Source organism: Lates calcarifer, linkage group LG7_1 (genome assembly GCF_001640805.2).
Source record: "Lates calcarifer isolate ASB-BC8 linkage group LG7_1, TLL_Latcal_v3, whole genome shotgun sequence".
NCBI classification, from domain to species: Eukaryota; Metazoa; Chordata; class Actinopteri; family Centropomidae; genus Lates; species Lates calcarifer.
Window position 1 is genome coordinate 9862375 of NC_066839.1, and position 25004 is coordinate 9887378.

Consider the following 25004-nt stretch of genomic DNA (forward strand, 5'->3'; position numbering starts at 1 on the left):
CCTGTTTCTCATCTCCCCAGCTTCCCTTTCTCCTCCTCCTCCGTAACATGACGACAGTATATACAGTATCTGAGCATCTGCTTGTGTATCCTCTTTGTTTTGAACACATGGGCAGTGGAAAGCAAACTCTTCCTGTGGTTGTAACCCTTTTGTTTCTTTGCTCATTTCTTCAGGTGGATTTGAACTTGCGATCAACACGTTAAAATCCGTCCTTTTCTTTTATCTTGTCTCATAGCCTTAGTCTTCGTGCGTCCAGAGAGTGTCAGAACAAGGAGCGCTTGTTGGAGCAGAGGTTCCGCACAGCCCTGAGAGACTTCCAGCAGTGGTTGGTCAATGCCAAAATCAGCACCGCCAAATGCTTTGATGTGCCACAGAGTGTCGCAGAGGCCTCCACCGCTCTGCAGAGGATCCAAGTAAGAGAGAGATCGTTTGCTCAAATCTTATTAACAGTTAAAACGTTGGTGATGAAAAACGCTGTGCAGTGATGCTTTTGCACTTGTCAAATGTCACTTAGGAAATCACACTTTGTTCACCCCACTCAGCTATTACTGCTCATACCCGGTTTTGTTCCTGTTTATTGCTGCTGGAAAATGGAAAATACATCACCTCCTGAGCTCTCCCATGACAGACCTACCAGCCACAGAGCAGCAAATATACAGATTTAATCACATTTCTGGTGTATTAGTCAGGGATTGAAAGTAGTAGAATTTATATTTATTTGAATGAAATTGTCACAGAATATTGCTTTAATCCAGCTGTTTGAGGAAAAAATATCTTTTTTAATAACTCACTTCATGGTGCCTGAAGTGGTTGCAGAATAGATATTAATACTCATTCATATCATTCATGTCAGAGAACCAGCAGCCAGCTGGGCCATGTAGTCTTTTTACTCTTGGTCATTATCCAGCTCCACTGAAGCAGTGATGGTTTCAGATTAAGTAGCTGTTGATAGTGGAGTTAAGGGAGTGTAATTAATTCACTTATATAACCCAGAGTTTTAGCCTGTTGAGGGAATGGAATCAGCAATCCTCCTGTCATAAAAATCTTTTTGTCGTCCTCTGCCTTTGGACTGTGACTGCTCCTTGAGAAGCTTTGAGTCCTCATAGGTTTGGGTCCATGCTAAATCCACATTTGCTAAATGCAAATTATACTGTACTGTCCGTTTTATGGCTAAACAAAGAATGGTACCACAAATGAAACTGCTAAGGAGAAACAATGTCATAGTTGAAGAATCAATCTGCTTTCAGTGGGAGCTTGCTCAAGGGGATGTCTGTATTGACATGCCCACTGTTGAGCACGCTCTGGTGGGCTTGTTGGAGTGGCGGGACCTGCCGTAGGCTGGATAAGCTGAAAGTGGGCACGTGGCCAGGAGGGATAAGAGAAAGGTCCACAGCGGGGTCTCTTTGCCATTCTCCCCAAAATATCTCATGTGTCTTTCCCTTTCTGAGAAGTCTCTGGCAAACTGGCAGGTGTAACAGTCTGGCAGCCTCTTTAGAGCGCCCCAGGGCCCTGGCTAAGAGTCAGGTGCTTGTCGGTTAAGGTAGACGTCCCCACATCCCGGCACCAGACAGTTAATTACCTCTCAGGCACCTGACCACGTCGACCACTACATTGCCACCAAGGAATTGGTGGCAGGTATTCTTGCTTTGAGCTGAGCCTTACTCTGAGTTGGTAAATCTAAACTTGATCTTACTGAAACGTTTTAGATTATGGTGCCAGTGGAGGTAATATACGCAGTCAGCAGTCACATGGTCACCAAAAAGAGCCAGTTCACAATGTCAAAAGAACACTGGGTTATTTGAAGAGACCGTTTTCTGAATGGATGTCAAAGAAAGCAAGCACCGTTAAAGAGCTTTTGCATGCGCTCCTCCAAAAGTTTCTATTGTAGCTTTGACGATGAGAGTGAATATCATCAAGTATATGCCAACAGAGGAGAGAGAAATAGAGAGGCGGTTATGTTTTATTTATTATTGACTTGGTGAGGAATGTGGAACAATGTTTCCACATGGCCGACCTCCAGGAGGGCCAGCGTGGGAGGGGCAGGGGCATCCATTGTGTCACGCTTAATTGGATGGTATACAGTTACACTGGCAGGGTGAGAGAGTGGTAGTGAGTGTGAAAAAGACAGTGAATGAAAATAAAAGAGAGAGAGAAAGTAAAGAGACAGGGAGATAAAGAGACACAGAGTAAGACAGACTTTCTATGCCAGTGTGTGGCTGTACTGTACTAAATTTGAGTGTGTTTGTGTGTGCGTGTGGAGGCTGGAACTGCAGTGTGTGTAAGTGATGTGCTGACTGCACAGATGGTGGAGTGGTCCCTGCTGCGCTACTGTCATCGGCTCAGCTCTGAGGGAGGGGCACGTTTTGTATCCGTGTGTGTGTGTGTGTTTTGTGGATGAGTATGGAGGAGCTGTGTAAAAACCAACACATTTCAGGCTCACTGCCTTTCCTTATCTGTGATTGCCTCCCTGGGTCAGGCCCCTCCCTCTGCCCACACATATGGAATAAGTAATGACTTGGTCTAATTACTGCTTTTGACAGAGTAAAGTGAGATTCTGGGACACCGAAAAAAAATCTGTGTCTATGGCCATATTGATTTCAGTTACCCATCAGCCATTGCATCAGAAACAGAAGACAAAAAGAAGTTCAAGGTTGTCATTCAGTCCATTTCTTCTTTTGTCCTCCTTTCACTTTCACACCCCTCTTCCCTTTGTGTATGTGTTTGCGTTAAATAGTCACAGTCTCTTTGTCTTTGTCTGTGTATCCCCACAGGAATTCTTGAATGACAGGGAGCATGGCCAGGCCAGGCTGAGTACAGTAGGAGCCAGTGGGGAGCTGTTGATGGCTGTTGTGTCCAGAGACAGGGTGGAGGGGATCAAGGCCAAAGTGGCAAATGCGAGAGACGACTGGAAGAGCCTGATGAATAACCTGCAGATGAGGGAGGATGCACTCAAGGTTGGTTAACAATTAGTTTTGTTTGGTTGCTGCCTTGAAAAAGAAAATGTGGATCTTGGAGGGACTATGGTTAAATAATGGTTAGCTGAGAGATGAATATTTAAATGAATGCAGTCTACCTCTTTATTAACATTGCTTATACAGATGTATTATTGTATAAGTACAGATTAGGTTTAATTTGATTTTTATTTCAGAGGGTCAACACATATACACACAAATATTGATCTGGATTTGATATGTAACCAAGATCTGACAGTATTAAAATGCATACTTTATCTAATACCAAACAAGTAAACAATAACTTTTCTAGTTGTAGTTGAGAAGTTATGTATCATATTTCCAGAACCTGCAGTCCCAAATGACGGAGTTTGAGGCCAGTGCTGAGCCTCTGCAGGACTGGCTGAACAGCACAGAGGTCAGAGTTCAGGAGAGCAGTGCTCGGCTACACGACCTTCCAGCCAAGAAACAGGAACTCAGCAAACTACAGGTATGTTTGTGCCCAGACTCATGCTTCTTACACAGTTATTTCTGATTCCACTCACCTCTCTGGGGTTCATTAACCAGCAGATTTCTGATTCAGACTCTCAGCCTAACACGACTGTTCTCTTAAAATTATGTTTCTCCTATAATTATTGTGGTTATTCCTGGGGCCATCTGTTAGTTTTTACAGTGTTTTATAGCCACTCCTGAAGCAATATGGTTTGCAATACATCATGACATTTTAATCCATCCTGTAGGATCCATTTTCTGTTAAATTACACTCTCAATGAGTGCGCCTTTTACTGTTCTCTTCTCAGCTGCTATCACGGACACTCTCTCATTTCCTCTCTTCACTCAACTAAACCCTGGCATTGCACCATAAATTGAATATTAAGTCGATTTTCCAAGGATACTAAATAGTTGTAGCTCTCCATCAGATATGGATCCCTAAAGTACAATCTGAAATCAGCTGGGAAAAGAGAGGGACCTAATTACATTTGTCGAGCACCACCGGATCAAAATAGAGCAGCGTCTTGACACAATAGTCAGAGGAAAAGTCCAGAAATCTAATTAATTCTCCTTCTGTCACAGCTGAAGCGCTGCGTGGCTAAAAGGCCCTTTTCAGGATGCGATAACAGCCTCTGCCATGTCTGGCTGAGACAAAAAAAAGAAGAGAGGCACGAAGCGTTAAGAAGATAAAACTGACAAAAGAGAAAAAAATATATCAAGCCCATCTCAGAGCTCTGCCCTTATCGTTGTTGCTATTTTTGTATTTACTCTGTCGCCTGCTGTAGCACTTCTCCTGGTTGCCTTTTGTCTGGCCCTGCAAGCAATTACATTTCTTCCCCCCAGCACCTGAAGTACAATACAATACGTGCAGGCTTCAGTGTCTGAACCTGTGTTGGCAAAATCCTCTTTACCTTTTCACATATATACCCCTGCCTTTGCAGTATTTTATCAGGCTTGTCGCCACTCCCTGTTCTGTGCCGTGGTGTCTAACTGAATAACCGTTTTCTATTAAAAACACAGAGGAATACTGCTGATGCTCTTTTTTACAATGTTTTTTCCTCTGTCTTTATCCATGTATTTTGATGTGCTCTTGTTTTTCTGTCTGTTCTTGTGACATGTTAACCCAACCCTGTTTCCCTCCTCTGTGCCCCTCACGCCTCATTTTTCTGTCACTGCTTTCATGAAAAACACCATATTGTTCTGTCATTTCATTTTCCCCTTGACTCAAAATTTTATGGTGCTTACACTCAACCATCCTTTCCAATCTGTCACTTTTTACCCTGCACTCCCCATCCCTGCTCCTTCACATCCTATTGCTCCCTCATCTCTATTTTCCCATCTCCTCCTGCTCCTGCTTCGTACTGGCCCAGTGTGTACTGGAAGAGATAGCCAGTCGGGAGACAGAGTTGGGCAGGCTGAGGGAAAGAGCTCATCGTCTCTGGGAGGGACAAGCAGCTGGCAAGGGCTTCGTCCACCGTGTTTCCCAGCTGTCAGCACAGTACCTAGCCCTCAGCAACTTAACCAAGGTAACACTGCTCCCACCTTGTAACCCTGCCCCCCCTTGTCTACTTATCTGTGCTTCTGTCTGAGAACACCACAGCAAGCTGAAATGTGCCTTGCTTGATTCATTTAAAAACTATGGAACCTTCTGTCCAGCCATGTTGCTAACTGTTGTTCTGTGTATTTGCTGTGTCATGTGTTATTCCCCACTTGCACATCAGTCATGGTCCCTGTAATCGGCTTGCCTCTAGTGGAAATATTGCTCCCAACAATGTCTCCATATCCAGAGTAATTTACCTGAGTAAATTAAATCTATCTTTCACCTCAGAAAGGTCCTTGTGGTTGCAGTCTAATCAACATAAAAAAGGCCAAAGCTGTTGAGCTTACCTTTATGCAATGAAAATGAAAATGCCAGAGCTGAAATGTGTCAGTGCTCGAGAAGCTGACCTTTTTGAAGCTCTCATTAGATCGGTCACACCTTTATGGTTAATTTGATAAAGTGTAATACAAATCATTACACTGACCACAAAGCACCATACTCTTACCTCTGGACAATGAGAGTGCCCCAGCGATGATGAATGGGATTTATTTACTTTGCCGGCTAACTACTGGAGTGCTATTTTTAGGTCTTCTTCCCTGCCAGACATGGAAACAGGAATGAAATCAGTTAAAATTGCCTCTTGTAGATTGTTATTGTAGCTCTGCCTTTCTCCACCCTACAGTTGCACACATGTTGAAGATGTATGACTGATGACTGAAAACAAAATACACTGTGTTTGTGCTGTAACGTGGGGGTGGGAAAGTCTCCGGAGACGACTGTGAGGAAAAAAACAAGACTGTAATTTCAAACACAAACAGAACAATATGAAGACACTGTTTTTATGGACCGGAAACAATTCTGCTGTTATTTTTTTTAAAATGTGTGCTCATGTGAGACTTGAAGTGTGTGTGTTTACAGTGCTGTGCTCTGATTTTTAAAGGACAAGGCCTCCAGGATTGAACGTATCGTAGGGGAACACCGCCTCTTCTCTCAGGGTCTTAAAGAGCTGCAGGACTGGGTATGTGAAGCTCAGAGGGTCCTCAACACCTGCATCTCCACCACCACTGACAAAGGCGTGTTGGAGGACCGGATGCTACAGCTGGAAGTAAGGGGGGAGAAGAAGAGAGAAGAAGGGTGTGGGATCACTAAAAGAATGTACCACAATTTTCAGGGATTGGACTGTTGGCTAATAAAACTATTCACGTCTCCCTAGCAATATATTTCCTCCAGTGTGTCATGCTGACATGTCTTGTGATTTAAGGAAACTAATATTGTCTCAAAAATGAGAAAATCAGCTCTTGTAGCAGCTCTTAACATTTCATTGTAAAGATTAAGACAGCAAAAATAATGATTTTTATTTATATTATAATACATAATATTTATTTCAGGTCTCAGATGTATATATATTTATATATGTATTTGGCTCTCTGTAGGCCTTACTCGCTGCCCGTCAGGAGAGGGAGATCCAGCTAAAAATGCTGCTGACGCGGGGGGAAGCAGTCCAGAGAAACACTTCGGCTGACGGCGTCCCAGTTATTCGCAAACAGATCCAGGACCTCAAGGACTCATGGGATTCCCTTCTTTCTGCCTCCATTCAGTGTAAAAGGTTGGGATCATGAACAGATCAATGTGTCAGACATGTGATAGATGAGACTGGGAACTGTCTAGTTCCAATTGATGGATTCCCGTCAGTTGAAAGGTTAAAGAGACAATTAAATTTAACTGTCTGTGTGCCGAAGATGCATGTGTGTGTTCGTTTATATCCGCCTGTTGCCTGGGTGTTAATGTCATTATGTTGATTATCACAGTCAACTGGAGGGTGCTCTGTCACAATGGACCAGCTATCAGGAGGACGTGGGTCAGTTTGTGCTGTGGATGGACCGCGTGGAGGAGACGCTAAGCTGCTCAGACAGACAGTACTCTGAGATGAGAGACAAGACCGCTAACCTGGGAAAGACCAAGGTATCACATCTCGCTAATAGCTAGCCTGAAAAAAGCCAGACTAGGTTTTTGCATTGAGATTAAACTCCACAAAAAATCCAATTAAGATGGCTTGTTTATGTTTTACAGCTTTTCTTTTTCTGATGTTCTTCCAAAATTGTAAATACCAACTTTTTAATGGAATTTCCTGCTTTGACTCATACAGTCATAGATATTTATATCTCAGAGCCTCCCACTGGAGATAGATAAACTACAATGAGTGTGTGCATGTGTTCTTATTTAATTCCAGCTTCTCTATGAAGAGGTATTGAGTCACAGCAGTCCTCTGGAGACCATTGCCACAAAGGGGTCCAACATGGCTGAACACTACACTACTCAGCAGGAGGTGCAGCAGCTGCAGTGTAGATACAACACTCTCAAAGAAAAGGCCAAGGTTCTTACCCATAACATACGGTTTCATTTTTTCCTCTGCAGGCATTTGAATAATGAATGATTGTTTTGAAAGTGTTTCTCTGAACACCTACTTTATGTTGTTTTATAAATCAAGTATATACCAACATTGTATTAGAGTGTATGACCTGTATGTTATCATTATTTAAAATTCATTACACATTTTACTTTAATGTTTACACATCTAAAGACAAACAGTAATGTCTCAAACATGTTGTTTTGCAGAATGCTGTCAGTAAGGCCAAGGGACTGGTGCTGGTCCATCAGGAATATCAAAGGGGATTACATGTGTTTGAGGACTGGCTGGAGCAGGAACAGGCTACTCTGGCCTCCTTGTCCCATCCAGAGGGAAACGTGGATACGCTAGAGAAGACACTGAAACAGCTACAGGTGGGAATAATGTGGAGTGTATAATCTGGTTTTTATGAACAGAGAATGTACAAATGTAAGGGAAGGCTTCCTCATACTATTGTGTACTCACAACCAACATCAGATCTCTCTCGAGGCTAAAACACCTGGCTGTTTTGGCAGAGCAGACTCTTTAATCACACTGTTTCTTTGTTCTTACCCTCTCACTCCCCTCTATAGCTCCTGCAGGATCGCTGCTCAAACGGCCAGTCTTTGCTCTCCTCTGTGCTGACCAGCAGAGAGAGAGTAATCCCTTGGGGTATACCGCAGATTGAAGATCGAGCCCTGGACACCGCCCAGAGAGAGTGGGGGGCCTACCAGGGTCGCCTAGAAGAGACTCAGACCCAGCTGAGCTCCACGCTCACCAGACTGAAGCAGATGGGCCAAAGGTTCCTGAGCCTGGCCCAGTGGCTGGAGGAGATGGAAAAGGTGGCAAACATCAGACGTCATCGGAGGTCAGACAGAGCTACCAAGGAGACTCAGCTGAAAAAACTCCAGGTCAGAGAGAGACAAGAAGGCATCAGTCCATATGAACACTTAATATTTTGTACCACTGTCAGTACAGTTAATTTTAGGCCCAAGGTAGCAAAGGGCTAACCTACAAAACTTCTAACTGAATTCCAGTGGTTTTAAATTAATCCTGTTAAACATCCTTGTACTGTCTTTGAGACAAAAGTAAAATTTTGAAGTATCCTGGGGCCTTGTGCTAAACTACATCACTTTTCTAACTTATACATAAGCTCACATCACAGCATGCGTTTGAAGGAAAACAGCAGTGGTCAGAGTATTTCCCTACTGGGTCCTCCCATTGGAGCACACTTCCTGCCAGTGTCAGGATGTCAGACAGTCTCAGTATTTTCCTTCCCTGCATTTACGAACACACACACACACACACACACACACACACACACACACACACACACAAACCCTTTGGCCCTGTATCCTCTTTATCTTGTTGTTTGAGATGTGTTATTTTCTCCAGAGTTTGACGACTTTCACTGAAGTTAACTAAAATATGATCATACATACATATCTCTGTGTCTCCTGTGAACAGGGCTGTCTTGAGGCAGTTCTTGCACGGCAGGGAGAAGTGGATGGGCTCTCCTCTCTGGCCCAGCAGGTTCTGGAAGAAACCTACATCAGTAGTCGTGTTAGTGTCACTGCCACCCAGCTCACTGCCCGCTACCATTCCCTGCTGCTCAACATACAGGTAAGATACTTATACTTAAATATACATATCTGTATATTTACTCTATGGAGTTTGACAGCTGCCACCAGTCTTTAAAAACATAACTGTTTCTAAATAACTGCTCATCACAGACAGTTTAAGAGTGAAAATTAATTTGCCTTACTTATCCATATAAAATAGGCTGTTGAAATAAACTAGAATTAAACAGAGTAGCCAGATATGAGATACCTGTTGATAATGTCTGTCTGAACCCAGTTCTTCATTCATTATTTCAAAACATACAAATTTAAGTACAGTTTGATAAATATTTTGTGACATTTTCTGACTTACTGATGCCATACAGAATGTAGAAGACATAATTACCCATGTCATCAGCTGTTACTCTTTGTAGTATTAATGCTGAAAAACATTATTTATTTTATTATATTTGGGTTAAACAATGCCTCTTTTGGTGAGGAAGAATAACTTAAAACACTGCTGCTGGACAAGTTCAATACTGAATTTCCTGTCTACCTACCTGTCAACATGAGTAGAAAAATATAGCAGGGTTTCTGCAGGGTTCAGTTAATGTAAGTTACTTTCAAAGACCTTTTAATACGACAAAGAAAACTGTGATACCTGTGTCATTCTATCAGCAAAAGTATGGAAGTACATTGGAAAACTAGTAGGGGCAATGGCCTGAAATTATGTATTATTATGTCAATTTGTCAGCACCTCCAAGCAGTGTGTGAAATAATTCCTAATGATATTTAAAATGATGAAGTTATTCAAGTTCATTTTTTACTTACCCATTGTCATATAACGAGCTTTTTAGCCGCTGTAGTTAGCAGTAGTGGTAGAAACCTCTGAAACTCTATGAAAAAGAGTGATCAGCCCCCTGCGGCACAATTCACTGATAGAATGATTCCATGATTTTATAGCTGACATTACTGCGTACTGTAAGACTTTTACAAATTAGATTTAAGACTTTGTAAAACCTTCTAATGGCGTTTTTGGAGGAAACTAAATTCAGTGCTTTGTAAGCCTTTTTCAAGACCTGTAGATACCCTGTACAAAGTCATAACGAGCTGAGTGACGACTGAAACACTTTGGTGTTATACTGGCTCAATCATAGATGAAGAAAAATGTGAACTTGTGGGTATTGCCATTGGGGGTCTCTGCCTGCAGTGGGCTTTTCACACATGGTTATGCTCTCTCACCATGGAATTCACTAACATGAAAGTTTGGACTTTGTTTCTGTAACACCCCATTGAAGTAGCTTTCAGAGTTATGCCTGTGAGCCCAGCCTGTGTTGTTCTGTATACTCAGATCTAGCCTCTCTATTTGTCTGCTCCTCTGGGGGGGACTAAAGGAAAATCAATGGGGCTCCTCTGGTCTGGGGCTAAGGCTGTAATTAAACGCTACAGAAGGCAATCTCACACCCGGCACCAAAAGTAGAGAAGCTTTGCCTGCACTACATTGATTTTTACACCTTCAGTAACACATCCAAGTGTGTGTATGCGTGTGTGTCTCCCCGTTATTCCCTCACTTTGTTTGTCTCAGTTATACCCACACCCCTTCCTTCCCCTCTCAAAATTGACTCAAGCATGCATATACTTACAGTTAGGCCAACACACACACACACGCAGACACAAAACATCCCTCTCCTGCCATGGATGCCTGTAATTATACTGTGTGAAGTGGGGGCCATATGGGCTTGAGGTGGGAAGCCGTTACCTCTGTCTAGTCAGAAAAGGTGTGCACTCAGCACTATCAGCTAATTGGAGGTTCTCACCACAGGATTTGCAAGTTGAGTGAATAATGTGTCAAACCTGCAAGAAACCCTCTTCCATCCTCATGGTGTTATTGACTCAAAATCTCAGTCAAGTGGATAATGCGTCAAAACATAAAGGCCCTCTCCACCTTGTTGTGAAGCTATTGACATTCAGCAGATGAAAGAGAAGGGGGGAAACAGATATTTTCTGTTTTGATGGGTGATCAGAGAGATTTTGGTCCTTGGTGGCCAATGTTAGACTGCTGGGACACATCTCACACCTTTAAAAGGAAGAGATACACACCATGTTTCCTGAAGATTCCCCTGACTTAACAATAATTCTGACCTCAGAAACAAAAAGAAGGCAATGTTTGTTTTTGTGAAGTTATTCACCTTTAGGTTCATACTATGAGATAATATGTGGATATGACAGGATACTACCAACACCCAATTCATTACTAAATTAAACATTTTAAATCTGGATCTGTTTGGACAATATTGGGTATTAAACAACTGTTGTCAGCATCGCAACTGTATAAATCATATACACTGTATATGTTGCTATCATTCCTAAATATCCTACATTTGTTGATCTTTTCTTTTAACATTTTATCCAATAATTTTTCAGGACACCATCAAGCAGCTACAAGAGGAGGTGAAGAGTATTGAAGAGGCAGAAAACCTTTGCATGTCATTCACTGACTGGCTCAGCTCGACTCAGAAAAGCTTCTCGGTGTTAACTGATAGTTCTGAACCTCTGGACCGGGTGGCCATGGAGAAGAAGATGAAGAAACTAGAGGTACTGATCTATTTACCTAAATATGAAGCCTATTTACCTTTGGGTTAGCTGGTTTAACCACAGGGCTGAACCTCCATTTGTCAGTGAGGCAGTTGGATGCAAGGTGCAAAGCGGTGCTTAATACGCCTTCCTGAAGCGGCTGCAATAAATCAGCACAGATGTTGGGTATTACTGCGGCAAAGTGATGAGTTAGCAAGACTTCCATTTACAGAGGAGAAGTTGAGCACAAACTAATTTGAGTCCAATATCCAAGCCAGCAAAAATGTCTGTTTTGCAATCTAGTTTTCTGCCAAGCAACATACGGTACCTGCTTGTAACATCAAGTATACAGGTTTCTTTGGCAGCTACAGTGTGCTTGGCCAGTAAAATATGCATGAACTGTCTGGAAAGCTAGCAAAGCAGTCAGTCTACCTATAATATTTGGACTGAGCTCCAGACTAGTAGAAACTCACTGCAGTGGCATAATTGTAACAGTTTATATTTGTGCTCTTTTTGTCAAATGGGCATTAGAAGGAAGAAGCCCTGCTGAAATGTACAGACTGCAATACAAAGAATATCAGTGCTATGGTTTATTTGGCATAGTTCATATCGAGTGTGTAGAGGACTGGATGAGAATGTGTGTGTATCGATCGGCTCTTTATGAAGACAAAGCGGGTGCCGCTTTAGAGGAAGCGTGGTAGCAGGGAGAGACCTCCCACTGTGAAGGAGAGGATGAAGAAGCGCCGGTGTCAGGAGCCTGCTGGCACAGACACTGTAATTGATGCAGTGCCCTTACCGCTTCACATCACACACACACACACATACACATACACACTTCTCTCCTCTAGCACGTTTCATACCACAAAACCCATCCAAGGTACTAACTAACAAGCTGCAGCAAACTCTCAAACCCATGAATCCTCTCTGGTTTCACACATTTTTTTCAACTTCAGTTTTTTATCTCTCACTACATCACATTTGTCTTTGTCTTCCTTTCACACACACATTCAGAGACGCATTTACAGACACACGCATAGACATTTACAATACATCATCTGGTGTGGGCTTTGCAGTAATCCCTTTCTGGGATCGATGCTCTGTCTCTGCATAGGGACTGAAGACATGCTGTCACCACATGTGTCCTTCCAGCACTGCAGAAAACACACGAATGCTCCATCACTTACTGATTCTCCCAGAGTGAGAGCTGCGGGGCTTTTCAGTGAGCTGGGATGATTATACATTGACACAAAGACCAGCAGTCAATAGCTGTGTCAAGGGCCATTAGTTGGATTTGGACTTCATTCGATGCTGCGTTGCAACTGTACAAATGTGAGTCATACAGCACTGGTGGGCTGTGTCAGCCAGAAATATGCTGTGACTTTATTAAGATATTTGAAAATCAGAGTAATGCAATAATGTAGCATGGTCAAATGTATATTATCCCCTTGAACTGGGCAATGTTGGTAGTTTTGTGTAATTAAAATGACTAAATTCGCACCTTTTTCCCCACTCTGTTTCCATCCAGTGAATCTTAACCTTTTTATTTTGTTTTTTGAAAGTATTCATTGTTTTTTTGTTTTTTTTAATTCAGTGGTTTCTTTCTCCCAGAGTGCTCCAAAAAGCATCCACCACCCACTGCCTCCTGCAAGAATTGTAAACAGGGCAAAATGCAAACAAAAACTGCAAAAAAGAAAAGGCTGTCTCCTTCTCCCAATTAAGCCACCCCTTCCCTTCCCCCTTTCCCATTTTTAATTTCACTGACATTTTATGTTCAAGGGCATTTCTACCCAAAGTCCCTGTTGCTTTCAAATGCACACAGTCAGGGTTTCAAAGGTCCATGTTAAGATTTCTTATTTGTAATCAGAAACAAAACATGCTTTTGACATTACATAGCACTATAACAAAAAAATAAACAAAGAACAGTTATGGCTTTTCATTATTTAACCACGAATCCTGTGCGGAATACAATGCAATTTTATGTTACAGTTTTGCTGCAGTCCGTCCATTCAAGACAGAGAGAGACAGTGACACTAGAGCTAATAAACTGCTCACAGGGTCACCTTAGTAATGTCCTACCTCTGTTAGTAGATAATGATAACAATGAACATGGTTGTCATTGCTGCAGTAGATGTATTACAGTGGATAATGGCGCCTGAGAACTGATGCAGAATAAGAAACAGGATCGCTGGTGCTCTCATCATTTACAGTGGGTACACAAGACACTCAACATGGATAATTGGAGTTGACATGGCACAAGACAATTTACAGAATATAGGGCACACTGTGTTCAGGACCTCATATATAATGTTCACCCAGACTGTAGTGATTGCATTAACGACCATTGCAAAGCAGTATTGGCAGACTGTGTAGTAGATATTTAGTGGCATGATATCAAGCATGTTTCCATCAGAAGCTAATTTCATCCAAAGACAGATTGTGAGGTAAAAGTGAGGAAATCATCTTTAGTTGCTCAGTTGTTATTTTGTTCTTGATGGCACAAGTAGATGCTAAGTGAAACTGTGACCTATAGAAATCAAAGATCTTTCAGAGGAGTACTTTATTAAATGCCAGTTTCAACAAGATCTATGAAGTGGAGAGGAGGAGTCATACCGAACTTAATCAGCTACTAAACAGCAATCACCGCAGCCTATCCTGTTTTAGCTTGCAAGTTAATCACACAGAATTGTATGGAATTCAGATATATTGAGTGTCTCCTATTTAGGTCATGAGGCTGGGACATTGGTGTTGTTACTGGGAAAATGAACATGCCTGGAGCTTCATAATAAGCAGCAAACATGGATGTGTGCAGACAGACACAGCTCTTGTTATATTATCAACAGGAGTAGCTGGAAATCTGGGGTTGTTGCAGTGTGAAGCTACTCTATACTCAAGCAATAATAGACTGATGATGAAAGCTAGATGGCGTCCCATCGAGTGGAAACCTGTGCATGTGTGTGTGTGTGTGTGTGTGTGTGTGTGTGTGTGTGTGGTGTGTTGTGGTTGCCCTGGAAACCCCTGCGGCTACTGCTGCCTGTTAAGGGTCCTTATAATTGGGTCCTCCTTTCATATAATTCACTGTGGTTTCTCCACACCATGACCTCCCAGTCTTCTCCACATCTCACCATGCAGGTGTCGGCCTACCTGATGGGTTCAAAGCCTTTCAAACACACTGCCAGGCTGGTCTGGGTGACTGGGGCAGCACTGAAGGTGAAGGACAAAGAAATCAGTGATACTGTGTTTGAATGTTAACCTCAAAGTCATGGCAACGATTAGAGCAGGATTTCCTCAGCCTCAAGCATATATGCTACAATTTTTGTGTATTAGTACAGAGAAGCAGTCTTTGACTTTGTTTTTTTAACTCACCAGTGTGTATTATGTTATTAAGTATAAAAGAAAGGTGATAACACTGCAGCAGCACCCATGCTGAGTTGTATTTCTGGTCTTTCTTTCACCCAGACTCTCCAGTCTGAGCTCCAACATGGCCACAGTTTCCTGAAATCCCTGAGGGAGCGGGCAGAACAGGCAGCTGGCTTCCTGGACGAGGCTGGAGCTGAGAGTTTGGGAGGGGAGGTGGAGGCTCGTCTTTCCCAGTTGGAGGAGCTTGCAGGTGGACTGAGGCAGGAGCACAGCTTTCTAGAGCGGGCACTACTTTTAGCTAAGGAGTTCCAGGACCGGTACAAGGCTCAGGCTCAGTGGTTGGTGGAGACCCGAGCTTTGCTCAACACTCCCGTGGAGCCCAAGGCTGAACTGTACCAACGGAGAGCACAGCTGGCTAAGTATAAGGTATAGCAACTATGTAATTTCTCAGTCTTTTCTATCTGACTGTGCTATATTTAATTGAAATCAGGAATATAAAGACCTACAGGGCATTGCATAAATGCTGTGTTCAGTAATTTTGCACTTTGGTGGGTCCAAATGGCAAGCAAGACCTTACTGAATATTATTAGCTTAATGGACCACATGAGTGTCCCTGCATGTCCTAACCCATTAACTCTAAAACTGAATATCTTTTACATAACTGCTGACCATTTACTGGAGGATACTTTGCTTTTTATGTCGATAAACGGCTATGGTGTGCTTTTGAGAATTTGAAAATGGTTGAGAGTATAGCAGAAACCATTGGTTGAAGAAACTAAAATACCCTTCAGTATAACACGCATACTGTATATGTGCAAAGGATGGTCTTTACTCTATGTAAGATGCAAGAGATACATGTGTGTCTGTCTGTGTCTGCAGGCTCTGTTGCAGATGGTTCAGTCCCATGATGGATCCATCAGGTCAGTGGTGGAGAAGGGAGACGCTCTGCTGGCTTCAGTCCACTACCCCTCCATCAGAGACAAGATGAACAGACTGCAAAGGGACTACACTGAACTCTGTAAAAGAGCCATGGTGAGGACCTGTGTGCTCAGAGACAGCGGTTATGATATACATAGAGGAAAAAGTAAATAATCTTTCCATGCAGGAGACTTAGCAGATTGAGGCAAAGATCTGATCCTTTAATAATTTTATTCACTTATTGATTATCTAATTCTTGAATAATATAGACATGCCAAGTCAGTCAGTGTCAGGAAGGTGGTTGTAATAGTTTGTTGCATAAGCTTGGAGTAATCAGTATATTTTTTTCTGTGTGTGCTCATCCAGGCTCATGTGGAGAATTTGGAAGGCCAGGTGAAGGAACAGGAAGCTTACCACAATGAACTCCAGGAGGTGGAGCGCTGGCTGCTCCAGATGTCCAGCAGGATGGTGACACCTGATCCCACTGTGGGCGGCAACCTGGAGGCAGCCACTCAACAGCTGGCCAGGCACAAGGTAACCAATCACATCACTTGATTTTTTTTTTCTTCTTCCTTTTTTTTTTGCTGCCATTTGCCAAGTTTGTAGCATATGATACATCTTATGTAATGAGCCTTGATTAGAGAGCAAAAGTGCTCACTTAAGTCTATTTCAATCCTCAAGGAAACACCAAATATTCAGACTCCAGCCATTCTAAAGTGTTATAGTCATTGGTGTTGAGTGAATGAATACTTACATCTCAACTTACCTTTGTTTAGGTGAGGTAGGCATGTTTTTGGGAGACCTCAGATGTTTTAAATACATGACAGATGCAAATGCAGTTATTGAAGCTTGATGCATCAAGGAGAAAAGAGATGAGCAATACAAATTAACAAATGTAATGCCTCCTAATTCCAAAGGCTGGGCTATTTAAACTCAAATAGACTGAAATGGCACAGACTCACGTACTACATGTTCAAATAATGTTATTCTTTATCGAACCACATCACAAAGATTCCATTTGGTACCTAATTGTAAACATTAACTCAGACTGTATATTCTTAAAGAGAGGACTCATTTAACTAAATGACACTGAAACTCCAAGACACCAGCTGTTTGTTATGGCTGTTTACCTTTTCCACCAGTCAGTCTTTCTTATCTCTGTGGGTCTCCTACTTCAACACTGGTTGCTATGGCCACTGCCAATGAGGATTGGGCAGATTTGTCTTCACAGCTATGCTAGAGATAAACAATTAACCATGGTCTGGTATGGTGACCTGTGTGGAAACACTGCTTAAATGAAAGAGAGGAGATATAATGAAAGAAAATAGAATGAAGTGAAGTTTCTTCACAGCTGTCATAGCAAAATTTCTAAGGATTTCACATCATCTGTTAGAAGGCTATTTGCTGCTTAATAAACATAACTGTATGATCAGTGCTGGGCAGCTCAAATCATACGATATTAGTGTAAGTTATTTCGTCAGTTCAGCTGCTGACTAAGATATTTTATTAACCACTTGTCGTTAATATAGATGTTTCCATGCAAGAGTCACATAAGCTGCCCACACAGTACCTGAAAAGCAAAAGTGTGGAAAAATAATTGTCCTTTGTTGATTAACATGAGGGTTTATGCTGCATTTGGGTTCAACTGTGTCTTTCTCTCCCATGAGCTCTGAGAGGTATGAGCTGTTTTAATGGATTATGACATGTTCGTTTGATGAGTTCAGTTTCAGTTGATAATTGCGTGAGAGGCTACTTTAAATTTTTTCCTTGTTTTTGCAGACCTCAAATTAGTTTTAGATGTTTATAGTATCTTGAAAAAAAGTAATAGGTTTCCGCTTCAGGTGTTTAGAAACCCTCAAGGACTGGGTCCTAATTCACCAAGCAGCTGTCTTCTGTAAATTTTTTTCTTCTTTAAGGTTCACAGGTACACAGTGAGTGACCTCACTGTGTAGTGTTGGTCTGCTCTGACCTCCTGTGTCATTGACCAATGGACAGACTCATCCTGAAACATGTCTGTATATATCATCCATGGATTCCCTTTAACATGATCCCACTTGGTCACTTTGTCCTCCACAGGCCATCATGGAAGAAATAGCGGGTTTTGAGGATCGCTTGGCAGGCCTGAAGGAGCGTGGCGACCACCTGGTACAAGGCTGCAGTGACCGTGTGCAGAGCAGGCTGAGACAGCAGGTCCAGGCTCACCAGCAAGGCACCAGAGACAGCTACTCTGCCATCTGTAGCACAGCACAGAGAGTGAGTGAGGAGGAGGAGAAGGAAGGAGGGAGGGAGGGGGCGCAGAGGAGGAGGCGGGAGCAAGGGATGGGAAGCTGACAAAGACATGTATTCTATGTTTGAAGTAGCTTATACACATTTACAGTGTAAGACATATAAGACATATTGGTGCATTGGATACACCCTTGTGTGTACATACATCCATGTATGTGTGTGTGACCATGCCTGCATGCACGGACACACATGCTCTACATGTCAGTGTTGTTAATATTCCAACAGCCTAGGCATCCACTTAATCCTAACCCATTCTGACACTTAAACCCGTCTCTCAACACAGCCCTTCGCTGCCAGTGTAGAGGGCACAACCAATTAAGGCTGCCAGAGTGGAGCTCAACAGCAGCCACACTCAGACGGACCCCACCAGCCAAAATCACTAACTCAATCTCCCCGTATTAATCTCCGCATATCCCCTGTCAACTTCACTTTTTCATGCCTTAGCCAAAAATGGTCACACGCCACTATTCAGTAGATCTGGCGGGCCCTCTAATCCAGCCCCACTCTGTCATTTTGGCAACCTCTACTCTGTCATCATAGCTCACCTCCCAAGACACCACCACCACCACCACTACCACCACCGCCATTCGCACATCCAATCTGGCATTGTGTGATCCAGCTACACTTTACCACTACACTGCTGGCTTCTCTACAACTGCGCCTCCAGTGTTACGATGGCTGCCAACTGTGTCCCGGCGCAACACAGCTCTAATATCCTGCCTGCCACTTGCCACCATGCCAACCTTCTAGCCTTTGCCAAATACGTCGGGCAGTTTGCCAGTACATGCCCCCCTTCTCCCTCCTTTCGGGCTCTCATATTAACACTGTCAATCAGACCTTGCTGTTTCGCTCTCCCCTGGAGGGCATGGACGCCTCCACATTCAACACCTGTCAAATATAACGCTGCATAACTGCCTACTTGTTCGGGCTTTATATTTTAATGTGTCTTTGTGTTTAGCCATGATGTACTGACTTCAAAACTATGCAGTATAACATTGTAGTCTCTACCTACAGTAGCATTCACTGTTTCTTTTACTCCTTGCATTTGTGTAATGTGTTCATGAAACATAATATCCAAAGTTGGTTTTGGGTTGATTTTCTTAAATGTTTACTCTACAGAAGTGTGTTGTTCAGTTCAGACATATAGCATTTAAACGTATCTGTCTGTGTCTTACAGGTGTATCAGAGTCTGGACCATGAGTTACAGAGACATGTCAGTCTCCAAGACACACTGCAGCAGTGCCAGACCTGGCTGACCTCTGTTTCAGATGAACCGGAGCCTCCTGCACATCCCCCTCTCAGCCTGGAGGAGGCGCTACAGCAGGTCAGTAAGCCCCTACACTGTCTTTAACAAGAATTTGGTATTTCAGCATCATAATTGATTAGCTGCTTGTTTTGATTTCTTTTTCACGTGTCATTACCTTCTGAAATAATGAAATTAATGAATTAATGAACTAATATGATCAGCCAACAAAATTATAAGACCATTAACAGACACTTTTTTGGCAGGTGCAAACAGGAGCGAACTCTCCAGGAACAGGCCAGCACTTACCTCCAGCTTGTGTGCTCAACCTGTGACCTGTCAGAGCCGAGGGTCAGGGAGACTGCAGCAGCTATCCAGCAGGTCAAACTGCAGGTCAGTTGACTTAAACAAATCTTTAAGCAATAGACAGTTTCAGTACATAGCTGTACTGGTAAGTCGCTCAGCTTTTAAAATGGAATACTTTTTATGACATTATTCCGTTGTGTTTTTGTTTCCAGAATGAGGAGCGTATGATGCTTTGTGAGGAGGTGGCAGACAGCTGGAGGGACATTGAGGAGCAGAAGGCAGATCTGGAAGTCCATCTGAGAGAGACAGAGCAGCAACTTCAGAACCTCATTAGGAGACCTGCGGAGCTGGAGCCCAAGATTGCGCAAAACCAGCTGGACAAGGCACAGGTCTGTGTTTGGTTTGTGGCTTTAAAACAGTTAACTCTTGTTATAGTAAAATAAACTTCAGTTAAACTTCAGTTCAATTCAGTTCACTCTGTTATCTTTCTTGCAGGAGTTTCTCCAGCAGATTAAGGAGAGACAGTCTGAGGTAACCCATTTGAATGAAGCCATTGGTAGGCTGACAGATGGACAGGTCTCTCCTGCCCTGGAGGAGATAAGGAGACTTAGGAGAAGCTGGATGGACCTGGGCCAGCGGGCAGAAGAGCTGGAGGCTCAGCGGGGGGAGGACATGCAGCGAAGCGGGGAATACCAAGAGAGTGTGGTCGCTGTGGAGGAACTCTTCCACCAAGTGTCCAGGGAATGGGACTACCTTGCCAGGTTTCAGTGTTTTCTTTGTAGAATGTGATGTATAACTTTTTTATTTACAAGTTTTAAACATACTGTACTTAAATTTCTAAATGGATGTGTGATTTATATATCAGGACTATTCAAAACCCTGTCTGTGTGTACCCAGGGCTGACACAGAAAGTACAAGTGAGCATCTAGAAGCTCTAAGGAAGCTGTCTAGTGATCTGGAGGAGCAGAGAGCAACTCTAGAAGACCTCAGAGACCAGAGACAAGCTATTCTGCCTCGACTCAGCCTGCTAGACAAAGAGCTTGTCAAACAACAGGTGGGGCTCATACCTCTTCAGCTACTTCTTAGGATGGAAATTTACTGCATAATAACATAAAGTGTTTGTATTTCATCCCATTTTATTAAGTGTTCTGACTCTCACCAGGTGGGTCACCTGGAGCAGCGCTGGGCCCAGCTCGAAACCCTGATTCAGCAGAAGATCCAGGACTCTGCACAGACACTGGAAGATCTGGCTCGTGTGGAAACCCAGCTGAGGGATGCCCGAGAGTGGGTGGAGGAGCAGCGGCCCGCGCTTACCTCTGCACTGAAAACCAGCCCACCCCCTGATCTGGCCCAGAGTTTTCTGTTTGACCACCTGAGCGTGTGTGTGGAACTTGAGGCCCGTCAGCAGCTGCTGGGTCAGGCAGTGAGCGAAGCCCAGGCTGTGGCTTCCAGGCTGGGGTTGAGTGAGAAGAGATGCCTTCAAGGGCTTGTTGAACAAGCCCAGACTGAGGTGGAGGCTCTGGGGGCTCGGGTGACCCAAAGGAGAAAGTACCTCAGTAAGGTAAACAGCTGGATTTCTGTATTGGATGCAAGTAAAATTTTAATTATGCCCTAAAGGACCCTAACTTGCCTAAGGTCTGAAAAAAATAAGCTCAAACTCATGTTTTTACTGATTAGAATCTGTGCAGTAGGAAAAAAATATGCTCTTGTCTTTTTCAAGCTGCTAAAACTTTGTAAATAATTTCCAGTGTTTAATTCTTCCTCTCTAGGCCTTCACAGAGAGGACACAGTTCTTACAAGGCTTGGGTAGAGCACTGTCTTGGGTACAGCAACAGGAGAGGAAGGCTTTGATAGACGACCACATAGCGCTTCTCCCTGAGGACCTGGCCAAACAAGTTGCTGCATGTCGAGGCGTCCAGAGCGGCCTGAGAGCCTACCAGAGGGAGCTGGCCTCTCTTTGGGTACAAGGGCGAGAGCTGGAGAGAGACGCCACTGAAAAAGAAAGAGCAGAAACCCTGGCGAGACTTGAGGAGCTACAGTCGGTCTTTGAAACCGCCCTCCAGAGGACCACTCAGCGTCTCACAGACCTGGAGAAAGCCTTAACTTCTAGGAAGTACTTTCAGGTCGACCTGGACAAGACCTGCCACTGGTTGAGGCGAGCAGATGCCATCACTTTCCCTGAAATCAATTTAAACAACGTTGAAGACAACTCAGAACTGCAAACACAATTGTCGAACTTTCAAAATGTCCTAGAACAAGCTTCAGAATATGAGAACCTCCTTCTTATTGTCCAAAGAATAGGCCAGGAGATCCTCCGGACTCTGAATGAGATTGACCACTGCTATCTAGATGAGAGGCTTAATGCCCTGCCTCAGCAGTACAACGCCATCCTAGCTCTAGCCAAAGAGAAAAAAGACAGAGTCCAACAAATAATCCTAGAGAGAAAAGAGTTCAGCACTTTCTTTGATATCACTCGTAATGCACTGGAGGAGCTTCAGGAGCAGTTTGACAATCTGGAGAAGCAGACTATCAGTATGAGAGAGGAGGAAGTTGTTTGTCTAATTAATGAATATAGAAATATTAATGAAAGTTTATTCCACATAAGCCCTGCTGTGAGAGAACTTCAGGGCAAAAATGAAGGGTTCCTCTGTCGAGGTCAGCAATACAGAGCTGAAGAGACGCAGCAGCTGATCAGCCTCCACAACACACTGAAGCAGAGAAATGATCAGAAAATCAAACACTTAGACAACTGCTTAAAAACAATAGTTGAACACAATAAAGTACTAAGCAGCTTGGACTCAGAGTTAAAGTCCGTTAAAGAAAAGCTGGTCAGACTTAAGTCAGACAAAGATGTAGGTGTCATAGATACAATCACAAGTCTTTATTCATTGCTAGAAAGACTGGATGGTGTGAGCTCTCAGACTGAAGAATGTAACCGACAAACTGAAGGCCTTGATCTGAAGTTTGAACCCGCTGCCTTTCAGGAAGCTACACTGCAGCTAGAATCATTGCAGTCTTTATGGCTTGAAGTAAAACATTTTGTCGAAGAAAGTGAAACGGAAGTTGCCAAAAATGAGGATTTCACAAGAGAGACTGAGAAAATGCTGCAGTGTCTGAGGACTATCAAAGACAAATTCGAAGAGCCTTTGACCCTTTCAGAGGTCAGAGTCCAGAGGGTACAGGAGGAAGTACGCAGACTGAAAATCGAGGAGGAGGAAGTGAGAAGTAGACTGAGGATGGCAGATGCATTGGGTAGCAGAGAAAGGCAAAGGTATTGTAGTAGAAGGGAAACTGTTCCTGTCCATGTTGAAGAGAAACTGCAGGAGCTGGCAAAGCTGGGAGCTGAAGTTCAAGAGGAAATTAGTAAGAAACAGGTATGTGTGCACATTACTCAGAAATCAGAATGATGCACATGAGGCACATTTTCTATCCCTTTATTTTTCTAATTATAGAAATCTTACTATCTCAGCCAAGTTCACATCCTCAACTTATCTGGACCCTGATCTATCATTCATGACTTAAACCTACTGGATATTATTTTCCATCTCCTGTTTGCCCATACTATCAATATTAATAGGCCTAGGGAAGCTGAAACATTTAAAAGAGAGTTCAAGAGATTCAATGAAGTCTGAATAAGTTATTATTAATTTATAACTGTTTTGGGGATTTAATGTGTTTAAATACTGTGTTCCAAAGATTACATTATGTTGAATAGTAAGTAAAAGGTACAAGAACTTTTTCTGACCTGCAAAGTTTTACAGAGACTTTTACTTTATTACACACTGAGGAGAATTCTGACCTTTGACATTTTTAGAGGAAGCTGTATGAAAACTTGAACATCAAAATAAGATTTCAACTCACTGTACATAATACTACAATTTGTAGCAGACCTAATATCCTAAATGTGTTTTGCTGGTTGTTGTAATTAGGCATGAATTTTTAACTACATTTGTGTAAAGAAACCCCTGTAGAGAGTTGCAAAATCTGAAGTTAACAAAATCACCTTCTGCATATTTTAGCTGGCTCTGGATAAGGCTCTTTCCCTGGTCCAGAGGCACCACATATCTCTACAGTCCATGCAGAAATGGCTGGACTCTGCCTCGGCTTTTCTCCAGAGGGCCAGCTCAGGGGTGGAGCTCGACAGCCAGACAGATTGCGTGCGGGACCTGGAAGAGATTTCAGCCCAGGAAAAGAGCTTCACAGCTGGTGTAGACGAGCTGAGGACTTTGGATCCTTTGCTGGTGGATTTAATGGAACTGGGAGTAATGAGTGGACTCAGAGAAAAAGTTGAAACAATGCAGCAGAGAAAGACAGAAGTCAAACATCAACTGGATGCTCATAGAGAGGTGTTGCATAGGTGTGTGTTAATGTATTCTTTTGTCCACTATTGTTAACGTTTGTACAGTGTGTGGAGCCAAATAATGTGTGTGAAAGTGTACATGTGTGGTTATATCCCACATATGTTTATATTATTTCACTCAATTGTGGCTTGTAATTTGTTTAAATTTCTCAGGTGTGCAGACCTGTGGAGTTCCTTCCAGTACGAGAGAGAGACACTGGTCGACCAGATGAACGACGCAGAGAGCAAGATGGCCATGTTCACCACAGCTAAAGCTACCAGTATCCAGCAGGCAGAGGACAAGTGTCAGAGATACAAGGTGGGTCACTGTCTTACTCTACACTCTTAAAAGAGGGATACTGTAGTAAGGGGTTATTAGATATTTATAGACATCATCTAACATGCATGTGCTGTTTCCCTCTTGGCTGTTGCATTAAATTCCAGCATTTGTTCTCGTCATGGCAGCAGATGCACATTAATATTTAAACAGTTGAGTGTTTATGTATTATTCCTTGTGCTTGTGTGTATGTGAAATTTAACATTTTTAGGGGAGAATTTTAGTTTCCCATGGTATAAATGTTTCAGAGGAATGTGTTTATGAGATGACTTATGTGTCTCTTTTGTCACCTTTCGACTGTAGTCTCTGGTGGCTCACATTGACCTGCTGGAGCTGCCGCTAAATGCTTTGAAGGAGAATGCAACGGAGTTAGAGCAGATCATCTCTGAGTCCGGGAAAGGTGTCACCAGCCACTCGGTGTCATCACTATGGCAACGGTGGACCAGGCTCCGCAGTGTGACCCGAGCCCAGGAGAGGGCGCTGGAGGATACCGCGAGGGAGTGGAGGAACTTCACAGAGAAGGTAAGAGAAGATGACTGTAGATTTGTTGCTGATGGTACATGGCGTGTGTGTGTGTGTGTTTGTGTGTGCGTGTGCACATAAATATGGTTCTGCTTAGTCAACTGCCTCATTCATGCATATATACAGCATTAAACTAGCCACCAACATGTCCATTGTCACTCTGCAAAACTGCCAACACTTACAGCCGACAAACA

The 25004-nt window shown here is 43.1% G+C and overlaps 1 protein-coding gene across 1 annotated transcript in view; it reads left to right on the forward strand.

The window, feature by feature from the left end:
* syne1a (spectrin repeat containing, nuclear envelope 1a) overlaps positions 1-25004 on the forward strand; it is a 116622-nt gene that overhangs the window by 47366 nt on the left and 44252 nt on the right. The window contains 26 exon segments of the mRNA XM_051071859.1: positions 236-413; positions 2772-2954; positions 3298-3441; positions 4814-4969; positions 5924-6088; positions 6417-6589; positions 6792-6945; positions 7214-7357; positions 7600-7764; positions 7963-8280; positions 8837-8992; positions 11353-11523; positions 14959-15285; positions 15739-15891; positions 16144-16311; positions 17854-18030; positions 19241-19395; positions 19573-19699; positions 19825-20001; positions 20108-20373; positions 20510-20666; positions 20775-21173; positions 21382-22986; positions 23632-23969; positions 24126-24270; positions 24592-24810. Coding sequence (XP_050927816.1) covers positions 236-413; positions 2772-2954; positions 3298-3441; positions 4814-4969; positions 5924-6088; positions 6417-6589; positions 6792-6945; positions 7214-7357; positions 7600-7764; positions 7963-8280; positions 8837-8992; positions 11353-11523; positions 14959-15285; positions 15739-15891; positions 16144-16311; positions 17854-18030; positions 19241-19395; positions 19573-19699; positions 19825-20001; positions 20108-20373; positions 20510-20666; positions 20775-21173; positions 21382-22986; positions 23632-23969; positions 24126-24270; positions 24592-24810 — 6520 coding nt within the window.